Below are 13700 nucleotides of genomic sequence, written 5' to 3' on the forward strand. Positions count from 1 at the left end.
AGCTTGACCGGCAGATCAGATTTCGACGAGCGACGACCGTGTTCAGTGCTGTTGCTGTGCTTTGAGTGCAACTTGTTTCTGTGGGCAAAAGTTCACCCGATAAGAATTTAGTTTTGCCATGCACAGTTTTACAGCTGTATTATTCGCCGTCACTACTATGTGATAGTGTTTAGGACCTGTTTTTTTTTTGTGTGTGTGTGTGCATTATATTTTTTGTCTAGCAGCACTTGTGGGGCTGGAACTTAGCTTTTGAACCGTTGCATGGATATATATAAAAAATTACTAGGTTTATGTATCTCGCTTTAGGTACATGTTCTAAATTTCATTAATGCAGATCAAATAGAAAAGAAGTTATTGCTTTCATACGGACCAATTAAACATGTCACCTTAGAAAAACTATCATTTCAGAAATAATGAAGACACACTGATTGTGTTCGGTACATACCTCTAGGGGCGTTATAGTTCAGAATAAGGCCAGTCACGCGTTTATCATGACATTTCTGAAACAATGTCATCAGTTTGAGGCCAAGTTCAATTTTGTTCATTATATGTCAGATATGTAATAATCTTTTGTGTTAATAAAAATTTAGAAATATGAAAGGTACCTCATCTTGTCCCTAACAAAATTTCAGCCTAGAAACTACTTTGGAAGCACATTTTGACAAAGTAGTTTGGAAAAGATAGTTTTTCCAAAGGTTTAATTTGGCCAAAAAGTGCAAACAGAAAGAAATTGGTGCAAAGATTTCAGAATGTGCTATTTTATTTTAATACCGAAAATGATTAATCAGGATGCTCTGCTCCATAGGTTGAACCCCCTCCTCTTCAATTCAAACCTGCTCTGCAGCAGTTTTTTCAAATCATCACTTTTTTTTTTCCAACCTTAGAGCAGTCCAGTGCCCTTGTCTATCCTCGCAGACAAAGGGAACCGCAGGCAGAATTATGCCTTTCTTTTTTGTTTTTACTTTGCTTTACTTTTTTAGTTTTTACTCTGCTGTACTCTTGATGGAATGTCTCCCATGATTAGAACGCCCAAATATCTAATGTTATAATATGGGTATTCACTCCGTGTTCGGTTTCTTGCCCACTCTGTGACCGTGTCTTAAATACAGCGCTCGCGGGTGCTCTCAATGAGAATTATTTCTCTATTTCTCTTCTTTTCTATGGTGCAGATTGCAACCAAACTTGGTGATGAGCTTCCTTATATGTCTAGGAATCCAAAATAAACAAAATTAGAAAATGCATTTTTCTGGAGATAATTGTGATTATAACCCCTCATCCCTCTTAAGTATGCACTTTGGAGCCGAGTGTTGTAGATGCTGCATATGAATACTGCAGCCAGAGGCATAGTCATATGTGCCACTATTTAATTGCTCGTGTGGTGCAAGACCTTGCTGGTAATAAAACATGGACAAACATTTAGGTGCTCTTCAGTTGCTGTAGCTACTGTTAAACGTCTGCCTATCAAGAATAATTTGGCCTAAATGTGTCTGTGGTGTGAGGACTTTAATTTCAGTTCAACTATTCTCGAATCCATGGATATAATTGTACAGGTTCCACAGCCCATACCATTGTCACTGTTCTTTTGTGTGGAATTTGTGTCACTTTTGCTTATTTGACATCAGATCATTAGGATTTTGACAGCGTTAAGATGTCTCAAGGGCGCCAAACTTGAGATGTTGAATATTGTATTACTCATTCTAGAGCAAATTGTTCGACCTTAGATTACAAGTACTGGCAGTTATGTTAAAAGCACTGATGATGCAGCATTCATATGTGGATGGTCATCACCTTGTTCATGGTCAGCATGACAGTGTACATTTTCAAGCTGCCAGCAATCATAGACTGTTTGGAGGTGCTGTTTCACACCACCAATAATTCATGTCAATATAAAAAGCCCAGTGAAGTTCTTCAAGACATTAGCTGAATTGAGACAGTTCTAATTCAATGCAGAGAAAAAATTGGATAAGTTTTAAGTGATTATGATATAGATTTCTGATTATTGAAAAGAATTGGAGGCATATGAGTCACTGACTAGTGAAGACTGCATAAAATATGCCTGCACCACAGCACAGATTGGGTTTCTGTATGGCACTAGGACTGATAATGAAGACACCTAGGAGCCATAACTCACCATCCCCGAAGTGCAGACAGTACTATGCCTTGCAAAATGCTTCTCTGTTAATGCTGGCAACATCAATCGGACAGCGACCATGCATGTTGGTCTTGTGTAAGAGCATGCCCACTTGCGATTTAGCAAAGGTGGAGGCTGCTGTAAGGATATACATAGATAAAATGACTGCTTAATGTTATACAATTTTCTAATTGCATTCTTTATTTGACCTTTTAAGCTAGTTGTGCATATACAGCCAAGAGGTCAGTTAACATTAACATCCTGGCCTTGAATGTCGCCTTGAATGTCGCCTCGAATGTCGCCTTGAATGTCCCTAGCTTGTATTTCATGAGAAGTTTTGGCGCTGACACATCTTCATACAAAATCCCATGCTAGTAGTACAACTTCCCTTGGACAATTTTTTTAATTTCAGATATTTTTGATAATGACCCTTGTCTGCTTTATGCCTGAGCAAATACATAAGCTTTTCTCCAGCCATGTCTTAAATTGTGAATTTTGTGCTATTGAATCTTTTCTCAGCAACTATTGGTACCCTATACACTGGTAAAAACACTCCTTGCTGGTGATCTGTGTGTCAGCATTATTAATAAAATTATATTAGAAATTTTGTGCCCTTTTACATGATTGAAGTTGCTAAAACTAGAGAAAGATGGAGAGCAGAACACAGAAGCTGGAATTATCGCTGACTGCTAATTGAAGCTAGAAAACCCGCAAGATTAGATGCATACAAAATCAGGACCCACACTATTTTGGGCTTCTCTTCCTGTCATTTTACTCAGCCTCTGTCTGCTTCAGTATACTTCATTTTACTGACAAGTGCTCCCTTATGTGTAATGTTCCTTATTTGTAATGCAGTAATGTGTAATAACAAACACATGCAACCTTGTTGGAAAAAATGCATGACTCGCATCGCTCTCTCACGCAGATTTTGTTTTCCTCAAATTTTATTCACTTGCCAGTAGAAGCAATAAAAAGGTTAGTATGTATACACAACCAATGTGGTTAGCAATCTCAGGTTTTGACACTACCCCCCCCCCCTTTTTTTTCCTTTTCTTTTCTTCTTTTTTTTTTGTCACCTTCAAGCATATTATTACTTTTCAGTAAAGTTTGAGCCTGAAGGCTTGACTATGGAAAACTTAAATTATTTAGTGTGATGTCCAGCATGCTAGGTTTTTCATTGTTGACAATAAGAAGAAAACCAGCTGAGATATCAGCAAAGGTCACCATTTTAAATAACTTTTCTTAAGGTGAAAGAAATGGAAGTTCTCACAAAAAAAAATAAATATGTACAACTTCTCAGTCATTTGTTATACTGCTGTCTGAAGTGAGACGATCACGCTCAGTATGAGCTACAACTTCACTTTTCTTGTTTTGACTATCGTCCCTTCACGCCTGCTTTTGCCATCTCTCCCAGGCTTGAGGATGGAATTTTTGTCTCACAAAAATAATCTGAATGGACCAGTGGCCATCATTTATGCGAGCTGGGTATCATTCGTGCTTGTGAAAATGAAAACTTCTCTTACATCATTATTTTGTGCTTGATTTATCGCCCCTCAATGTGGCCATCACAAAGGTTTCTATAGTACCGCTCAACGCCTACGTTTGCCATGACCTAAAAATTATTGCTGTTACTTTCCCTCTTTCTGCATGCAACCACAGTATATGCAATATAAACATCACTGGAAACTTGCGGTGTCTTATCTACAATATTTCACCGGTTAAAGTGCATAGAACAATGATTGACACATAGCTCACACTAAAAGTAGTCACCGTGTGTCCTTATCGTTTTTGTGAGATTTAGATTTGACGCACTAGGCTGGGAGAGAAGGTGAAAGCAGGCATGAAGGTACGATGTTTGAAACAAGAACAGCGAACCCTCTCCCTTTAGGTTGGTAACAAGGTGCCAATTGATGCCACTGTCCAACCTGGGAATGGGCTTTGCCTCACACTCTCGCGTTGTAGCTCATACTGAGCACAATAGTACATTATCCATGATTGCCTGAACCAACTAGTAATTGGCTGTAAAGGTCTAGCTTAGCAACTAAAACTTGTTCTTCCTCCATTTTTATGGAACTAAATTGAAATTGAGATCTCTAAATTTCATTAACAATGTAGAAACCATAGTCTTGTAATCTGTTTTGAAAATAGAAAACTTGCATTGCCATTTTTTTGTCATTAAAACTAAAGTTCAGATACATTTTTTAACCTGTAAAGCCAGATAACTCTGAACACCCAACTATGATAAAACAAATCCTGCATGACCTTCATGCTTGTTATAAATGGGTGTGACTGTTTCAAACTGCCCATACGGGGGAGATACTTGCTTCATTATGTGATTGAAGTGCCTCGAGTGTCATTTTATATAGTTCATAGAGCAGTGCCGAATAACACATAATTTAGTTGAGCTAGTTTAGTAAAACTTAGCACCACTACAGCAGAGTCCTTAATGTTCATCATTAGTTGTGAATCCCAGAGCTTGTGCCCATACCCTGTAGTTATGAGCATTGTATCTTACCAATGCTTCCTGAATGAATTGAACTCAATTCACCAATAAATTGTTTCCTTGAACAGAGCTTGGAATACTTATTGGATTGTCTGATGAGTGTTTATTCTTTAGCAATAGGTAACATGTCTACTTAAAGTGATAGTGTAGTTCATTTTGATTTTATGGACCATTATCCTATATTTCTCCTGTTAAGTGCTGAATCCAAATGTAACAAAGTAACAAACAGATATTGATTTGATTTTGTAAAATTTATTGATATGGCATAACATAGTTACTGGACGTCAACAAAGAACCCTGTGTATATGCAGCATTAAGAGGAGATGTGTGGCTGAAAGGTTGACTTTTGAACCAACTTGCCGATTTTAACACAATTTTGCAGGATATTTTGTCTTATTGACAATATAAAATGTAGTAAATTTTATTACCGTTGTGCAAATGGAAAAAAAGTTCTGCATGTCCCATTGGGCAAATGAGTGTATCACCTTAGGAAAACTATAAATTTAAAAATTGTTAAAATAATTAATTTTTTTCTGAATAAATATCTTCTGGATGCCCTTATATTACAGGATAGCTGCTTGCGATGTTGAGCTTTTTTTCTGTAAAACCGCATCACCTAAAAGTAAGTTCATTTTCTTTTTCGCAATTTAGAAATTAATGACATCCGTAGTTTTGTTCCTCACAAATTTTCAGCATAAAAATAATCATGCAAACAGTTATCATTGAGGTTTCGAAACGGTAGTTTTCCTAAAGCTACGAATTGGCCAAAAAGTGCAAACTGAGAAAAATCCATTCAAAGATTCACATGCCATTTTATTCTCTGAGCAACGGTGGCCAATTGAACGCCCCAGCTGCATGAGTGAGTCCCTCTCTTTCAATTCAAGGCTGCTCAATAGCAATTGCTTCTGTTTAGTGGTGATTTTTCACGCCTCAAAGCTTTGCTGCGTCAAAGACTTTGTGGTGGGTCCAATCCACCACAGTGCCGACCACCTTCCGATCACAATGAACAAGCAGAAAAATCCAGAGCAATGCGAAGGTGTCCAGCACCAATGAGAATGAAAACAGGGCTGGGCACAAAAGTCCTGTGGGCAAGAAAAATGCATTTTCACCAATCCAAGCTCCAGTTTCACTTTCGCTGGCAATATGGACTTGCTGTGGCCATAAATGAGCCTTTTTAATGTTCTTTTCCTTTTCTTTTTTTTTTCTTTCCATACATGTTTCATTATTCTCAACAGAAGGCCTCTGATCGCTAGAAAGTGTGTAAAATAAACTTTCTAACAAGTGAATTGACTTTGCGTTAGGTTCCTCTCTTGCTCTTTGCCCACATTTTGAAAACAACGTTCGTAGGGGATTTCAACAGGAAACGCATGCCACCGCCAAGTAAAAAAAGCTCATTTTCTTCTCTTATATTGCACAGATAATCACCAAACTTGAAGAGCTTCTCTATATGTTTAAGAATCCAAAACGGACAAAATTTAAAAATGCATTTTTCTGGTGAAAATAGCTAATTTAGTTTTGCATCCCCCTTAAGAATTTACCAGAGAAACTAATAGATAGTGTGACCTCATGCACACCCATATCTTCCATATTGTGTTGGTACTCCACCCCTGAAATTCCTTTATTGCCAGCAGACTATTATGAAGTGTTAGAAAAAGATAGATAATGTTTATAAAAAAGTAAAACTCTAACCATTTACCTCTAGGGTTCTCAAAACTGTCACCATTTTACTTAAACAGGGTAAAAGCAAATACTATCTGAACAAAGTGCTCTAAAATGGTAATGATAGGAGACAAAACTGGTATGTACTTAATTAAGGAATTTCTATGTCTCGATCACCTAGATGCCAATATGATGGTATTTTTGTACAGTGCTCACATTTTAACTAATCTTACAGTTATAGCCAATGCATTCACTGAATTATTTTTTAAGAATCTCTGCACTGCTGGTAAATAACCTGCCTAAGCTCTCCCATTAGCCTCATTCCTTTTATTTAAAACACATCGCCAGAAGTCAGTAGCACCTCAAACTTGTTGCATGTGAGCAATCGTGCGCTTTTTAATATTATTAACAGTTCTTTTGCACAGGCATTTTTTTGACTGTCAAACAAGATAAAAAAGCACCAATATTTTAAAAAGGAGATCAAGATGTTTTACTTATCATCTAATAACCATTGTGCCATCTTTTATTAAGGTAACTGAGAAGCTCATTGTTAATCACCTAATAAACAAAATTGAATCTTTGATGCCTCAGCAATTTGGTTTTTGTACTAACTTGTCAACAAAATTAGCCCCAATAAATGTTTCTCATAGCATAAAACAATTTCTCAATAATAGGCTCAGGCATGCAAATTTTCTAATTGCATCCTTTACACAGACATCACGGAATTTCATGGTGGTAGAAATAGTAACAGTTTACTTGTGGAGTTAAGTACCATAGTCATGAACATTGTTACATCGTATTGTAACAGCTTACGAAAAGTGAGCCTCCTGCTAAAACAAGCTTCATGGTATTTCATTATTTCCCAAGAAACTTATTCAATAACCCCCAAACTTTACGAGGATTGTGATTCTGTGCTGTGCGATTCTCCTATCAAATTCTGTCATTTTCCTTGGTGTTGTACTTGATTCTATACATAATATATAATACCTCAGTATATTGAAATTCTATAATATATATAACCTCAATATAAGAAAGTTAACATCGCCGTGGCTTAGCAGCTATGGTGTTCCACTGCTAGGCACGAAGTCACGTGATCAAATCCCAGCCGTGGCGTCCACATTTCGAGAGGGGCGAAATGCAAAAGCGCCCATGTCCCTTACAGTGGGGGCACATTAAACCCTTGTTGGTAAAAATTTATCCGGAGTCCCACACTACAGCGTGCCTAATTATCAAGTCATGGCTTTGCCACGTAAGGCCCCAGAATTCTTTCATTCAAGGTTCATAGTTTTATTGACGTCATGTGTGCTCAGGAAAACATGAACAGATCTCACTTGATGTCCATGAGCTAGCTGTCGCAACATGAGCGAACGCTTTGCACACCGTGTCTTAGAAGCTTATGATTATGTGACTGCCAACATCAGATGCACAAAAACCCAATACGCATCAAGAAACCAACCGTCTTAGCCCAGCCTTTGCACTTGCCGCAGAGAGATTACCTCCCAGATATGGCGCGTTGTCCACACATGGACATGCGCTAGGAGAAGAGGGCAGATAATGCACATTGGCAGCGTATAAGGACGTCATGGAGAATCAGTCGCTTGGATTATTCAACTTGCCTGTCACTGAGCTCTTGTGTTTCTCCGAGTGCTGTGAGCTGCCACGCGCCCCACGGCCTCTGCAAGTTGTTTACCGTGAAAAATAGCACAGAGGTGTTTCCTGCCTACCGCGTCCGGCACTTGCGTGTGCTTTGACAGTGTTTTTGCCACTCAAACCTTTCATGTGGAAGGACCCTTGAAATAACTTTTTCCTCAGCTGACATTTTTATAGTATTTTGCAAGATTTACTAGCCGTACAGGCTCCAAGTACATGCTTGAAAGGGCCGAAAACTTCGTTAAATTGCGAAAAAAATACATGGTTTTTAATTGAACTAAGGTGGGAATAGAAAACAGTTCATTACGTCGAGAATTTTTGTTAAATCGAGACTCATTATATCGAGGTTTCACTGTACATGAAATCAATCGCTAAGAATATTGACGTTGGTACTTGTATGCTGCTTCAAGCAAGGTGTTGTTCCAGCACTATATTCTGAAAATACTTTACATTAACAGTCGCCTCACTGATTTTAATCATCGGGCAACACTGCCTCTGCACATCTGTCTTCCCTCACCAACCTTTGAAACCAGACATCTTAAACTATCGCTCTTAGTTTGTACATAGTGTCTCAAACGTCCTGTTTACTGCAGTCTCGACAGTCTATCATTAATTTGCACATTCAAAGTTAAGTTAGGTCTATTACAGTATTGAAGTCACAATGGTTACATTCCCACTGAGCTAGTTACCCCAACACATCTTCATAATACAAATCATGCACATTTTTCAAAACAAAAATAACCTTTTACTACTAAAGTGAACATAACAGCGGTAAAATGATAGCCATTGTTCTACCCTTATCACTTTGAAATTCTCTAGCAGTAAATATTAGACTATCACAGTTGCAGTGTTTTCTATTGCACACTAAAGCGGCTTTTACAAAGGTATCGAAGGAAGGTTAAAATTGTGCGGAAAAAAAAAAAGAGGACAAGCGGAAGGAACACACAAGACACCACGAGCACAGTTCCTTCCGCTTGTCCTCTTTTTTTTTTTTTTGCAGTTTCAATTTTTTGTCAGGTATGAACCAACTAGCCAGCGAGAATGTCCTACAAAGAAATTACATTACATGATTTCTGTTAATAGTCTTTAACTCTGCTTCTTCATTCTTGCTGCATATATTTGTTTGTGCATCTTCATTTTGTATAACTATTCTGTTTACTAAATTATTGCTGTTACTTGTGCCCTTAATTGTTTAAGCTTCGAAAAAAAAAAAAAAAGCTCTTCATTCCTGTATGATTATGTCGAACTATTTGTTATTTTTCTTGCATCGTTTGCTTCCGAGATGTATACATTTATTTATTCTAATGCTTTATACCTGTTACCAATTATACATTCTTTATCAACACATGTTCTAGCAGAAAATCATCCTGGAGGTAATACCTGGGTCCTCCTTTTGTACTGTGTTGCTCTACGCCTTTCATGTAGCAAAATAATAGTTGAATGACCTTGAATGCAGAAACACACACAGAAACAATAAATGGGACCAGCATTCTTGTGTTCATGTTAGCATTTCTAAATTACTAAACAAATTAAAGGGCCCCTAAACAACCCCCCGAGGTCAAAAATTCATTACCTAATGCCAGTTATGTATGAGTCTACAACGAACATGCAACCTCAAGAATTTCTGAAAATGATGCTGTAAAAGCAGAGTTACAGGTGTTTGATTATCAAGAATGCCGGTCGCCACTTGTTTCTCCCTCTCGTTTGCGTCTCTTCCCTAAAGCGATCTCTTCTTCGCGCTGTGACTTGTCTAAACTCCTCTAAATAGCATGTGGACGCTGCGTCATTATCAACATCACATTCATGTTTTTATTGCTATAGCAATTATATGGACACTCTAGACTTATTTTCGCCTTTGGTGTTACCATAATGTTCCGTATAAAGTCCAAGTGCAATAACATCATGGCTGGGTGCCATATGGTGTCGGTGTGAGTGAAAGTGCAGGGATGAGCCAAGGAGCATGGTGGCTCAATCTTGTGCAGGCAAGGGAGGAAGGTGAGAAGGAAGTGCGCCGTCTTCCATCATGCACAAGGCACGATGGAAGACAGGGTGTTCTACTCTAGGCACAGCTGCATATGGTGCGGTTGAGCGTGGCTGAGCATGGCCATGCGGGCCCTATCCTGAAAGCAATCTGCAATGGGTACAGAGTCCATGCGTGCTGAGGGCTGATGGCTTCATGTACACTGTGTTCTCACTGCTTAGTTCACGTTAAAGCAAGAGGCAGCACAAAGGGCAATTCTTTCACTGCTGCTGCCACTCTTCGTCATGCCAGTGTTTTGACAGCGAATGTTCGCAGTCATCGAGTCACATGTGTTCATGTTTGCCTGTGCACTCATGACACCATGCTTGTTAATTTAGTTAACGAATGTTTACAAGTTTATACGGCCAAGAAAACTGCTATCCTTACTTCGTATAGCTGTCTAATAATTTGCTATTGCAATCAATGCTTCGCCTTTCAGGTGAAACAGTGACATTTTTTGTTCCTTGTTTCAAAACGCCACCTACATCTCCACCTACATCTGGTTACCAAGACTCTGCAAATTTCTTTGAAAATGCGTACTTGAAACACTAGCAATGTGCCACTGCGAATTACAAAGCAAAACACGTAACATGTGCATGCACAAGCAAGCAACACCAACTAGGAAGAGCAGGCATACGACTGCCATCAACTGCATAGTGGCAGGCTAGTCGATGAACCGGAATTCGTAGGTTCTTGTAGGTTTAGTCGACAGCCATTACCTTGTTGACGCCACCTGGAGCACCCTGCTGACATCACGATGTGCCAAGAGGCACTGGAAAAGCCAGGAGAGGAGCACAGGATTTTTTTTTAATTTGTGGTGTCACCGCACCGTGTAACTCAGCTGCATTCCCTAAAGATGATTGTCCATAGCATTGACGTAGTAGTTCTGTGGAAACCCGCAAGGTGGAGAGAAGTAATGAATAAAGGGAAAATCAGACATCCACCCGTACGTAGCAATTGCTACAAAGGAAACCCATACAGGTTCCTCGAAAGAAACGTTTCATAGTTGAAGAAAAATTCGTCCTGGTCCAGGACTCAAACCCGGGACCACCGCCTTTCCGGGGCAGCCGCTCTACCATCTGAGCTAACCAGGCGGCTAGCAGATGGGAGGGCGAAGTCGAATTTGTCGACAACACGAAGCAAAGGCAAGTGTTTGACGTAGTAGTTCTGCGGAAACCCGCAAGGTGGAGAGAAGGAACCCGTATGGGTTATATCTTTCGAGGAACCCGTATGGGTTTCCTTTGTAGCAATTGCTACGTACGGGTGGATGTCTGATTTTCCCTTTATTCATGGTCATAGCATTCTGTACACGACGCACATGTTTATTTGAAATGTGTCAAAAAAGTTCAGTGGTTATTTAGGGGCCTTTTAAGTCAACGGTACAAGTTGCATCTGCTACTGTGGGTTTTTATGGAAATTCCTGGCTGTGTGAATAGAATCCTTGAAAACTTCAATACATACCTGATAAATTCAAACTCTTAACATGGAATGCATAGTGCTTACATATGTGTTGGCTCCTTATAAATGTGCTGTGAACAAACCTATGTTTTACTCCTCTGACTCGCTCTTTGGTAAATCAAAACTGGTGCCTAATGTTGCTTTGCTAAATTGGAATAAACAAGCAATCTCCAGAATATCAACATGACAGGATTTTAAAATACTTGATATCATGAATTTTGTTGAATTAATATTCAGCTCCCCTGCATTAACAGATACAGTATATTAAAGACTGTGTTCCTTCCAAGTTTGGCTGCTATTTTATTGCTGCAACATTTTCTATGGGTAACAATGACCTAATAAATGCTAAACTTTTTTTTCTTTTTTTTGCATGCATGCATGCATTTGCTGTAAAGGAGATAAACAGTAGGGGCAGCCAGCCAGCAGCTTAGTCTGTCACTCACAAATCATTTTTCAGGTGTAGGCGTTTGGCTCTGATATTCTTGCCCATTATTTTTCTACAAGGATTCTCAAATGAAATTGAGGGTCTGATAGAATCCCATCTGGTTGCGGAAGATCATAGTAATAAATAATACGCACAGCACACAAGAAGGTAAAAAATGTATTCAACTTAAAAGACATTTCAGCTCCTTTCCCACGGGAACAAGCTACTCCTCACACCCAACTGCTGAAATGGTATGTGCATTGTATCCACTGCAGCTGATTGTGTAGCAGAGTATCATCAATACAGCTGGGGCAGCTATTTGCATGGGAAGCTAAAAACATGCTAAACTGCATTGTTATGCATTTGCTCTCATCATTGCCATACTGTCAGCAGTTGTGTAGCTAATGAATAATGAGCTAGGTTGGCCAAATCAGAGTTGATCATCTTTTGTATTGAAACCAAAATCAAGATGCTGGTGGTGCATCATATCATTAATTATATGTAACAATCCAGAGTTCATATATGATGCGTGTGCTGCAGACACTGCAGGTTGTGAAAACTGATATACAAGATAACAGGTAAAAGTATCAGAGCAGAATCCACTTATGTAAACATGGCACATGCGTCTGTCTCCAACAGTGACTCATAGACAGTGCTAGTTCTGCCATCAGGCACATCCTTTACTGTTCACATATTTGCCTTTGTTATTACAGCAGCATTGAAATTGTATCCAGTTTTGTCTCAACCTATGGCATTCTGTCACTCAGTTTTATCTATATGGAGCAATGCGTTTCCTTTTATGAAACTGATATAATGCGACCATACGAATCTTGGTATAGTCAATGTGGACTTGTTGGTTGATCATCTTGAATTTAGAACAGCGCTGCACGGGACAGACATCTGTCCTTGTCCCATACACTGTTCTAAATTCAACATATGAATCATGCCGATAGCAGTACAAACTAAAGTTTTTGGTGATTTCAAACTTCCATTCTAAAACTCCTTGCAGGCATAGTCAGCATGACATATATAAAATTAAATAGTAACTAAAAAGAAGCTTAGCACACAATAATGATGACTTACATGCACTTTGTGTTCCCTTACACAATTGCTTAATCACCTATAAGCACACAGCAAGTGTCAGATTGCAGGTTAAACAACATGACAAAAATTCTTGCAGCAGGTGGTGTAGCAAAATAATAAAAAAAGAGGAAATGAAATGTGAAGGAAAAGAACATTACAATGAACTTTATGCATGTTGACAAAGATGATACTTGATACTTTTTAAATATAAGTGTTTAAACTATTGAACTACTAGTTTCCATGCCTGTTTTTCTTATGTTCATTTTGCACTACTATTTGCTTTGTAAACCTTCATTTTTTTGTTGCACTCTCTCCTCACCCCACACCTTTTTCTGCTGACTTATTTAAGCTTATTTCAATGCCCCATGTTTCCACAGATGAGTGATGTATCTGCTGGCGGTGCAACAGTCTTTCCTCAGCTGAGATTGACCCTTTGGCCAGAAAAGGTAACCCTTATAATATGATATGTATTTATATGATATAATATGTATCATGTATTAATAATATTGTCTACGAGAGTCCACAGGATGGGAAGATGTTACGCTATAGGTGCATGCCGTCAGTCAAGTTCTATCTCAATGTTTTTTTTTGCATTTTAAGAAAGCTTCTTATAAGTGCTCCAAATATTTTGACAAAGGCAGACAGGAAAATAAAGCAGCAATGGCAGTATTGTATTACAGTATACACTGAAGCATTTCACCTTATAAGACTCAGATTTTGCACTAGACTGGGGGGAGCAAAACAACAGTTCAATGCGTATTGCTGAGTAAGC

At 38.7% G+C, this 13700-nt stretch overlaps 1 protein-coding gene across 3 annotated transcripts in view; it reads left to right on the plus strand.

The window, feature by feature from the left end:
* The window catches only part of PH4alphaEFB (prolyl 4-hydroxylase subunit alpha-1), a 116582-nt gene that overhangs the window by 75397 nt on the left and 27485 nt on the right, over window positions 1–13700 (plus strand). For all 3 annotated transcript variants that reach the window (XM_065451156.2, XM_065451158.2, XM_065451157.2), the window contains one exon: window positions 13306–13374. In XM_065451156.2, coding sequence (XP_065307228.1) covers window positions 13306–13374 — 69 coding nt within the window. The remainder of the gene's footprint in view (window positions 1–13305; window positions 13375–13700) is intronic.

Source organism: Dermacentor albipictus, chromosome 1 (genome assembly GCF_038994185.2).
Source record: "Dermacentor albipictus isolate Rhodes 1998 colony chromosome 1, USDA_Dalb.pri_finalv2, whole genome shotgun sequence".
NCBI lineage: Eukaryota > Metazoa > Arthropoda > Arachnida > Ixodida > Ixodidae > Dermacentor > Dermacentor albipictus.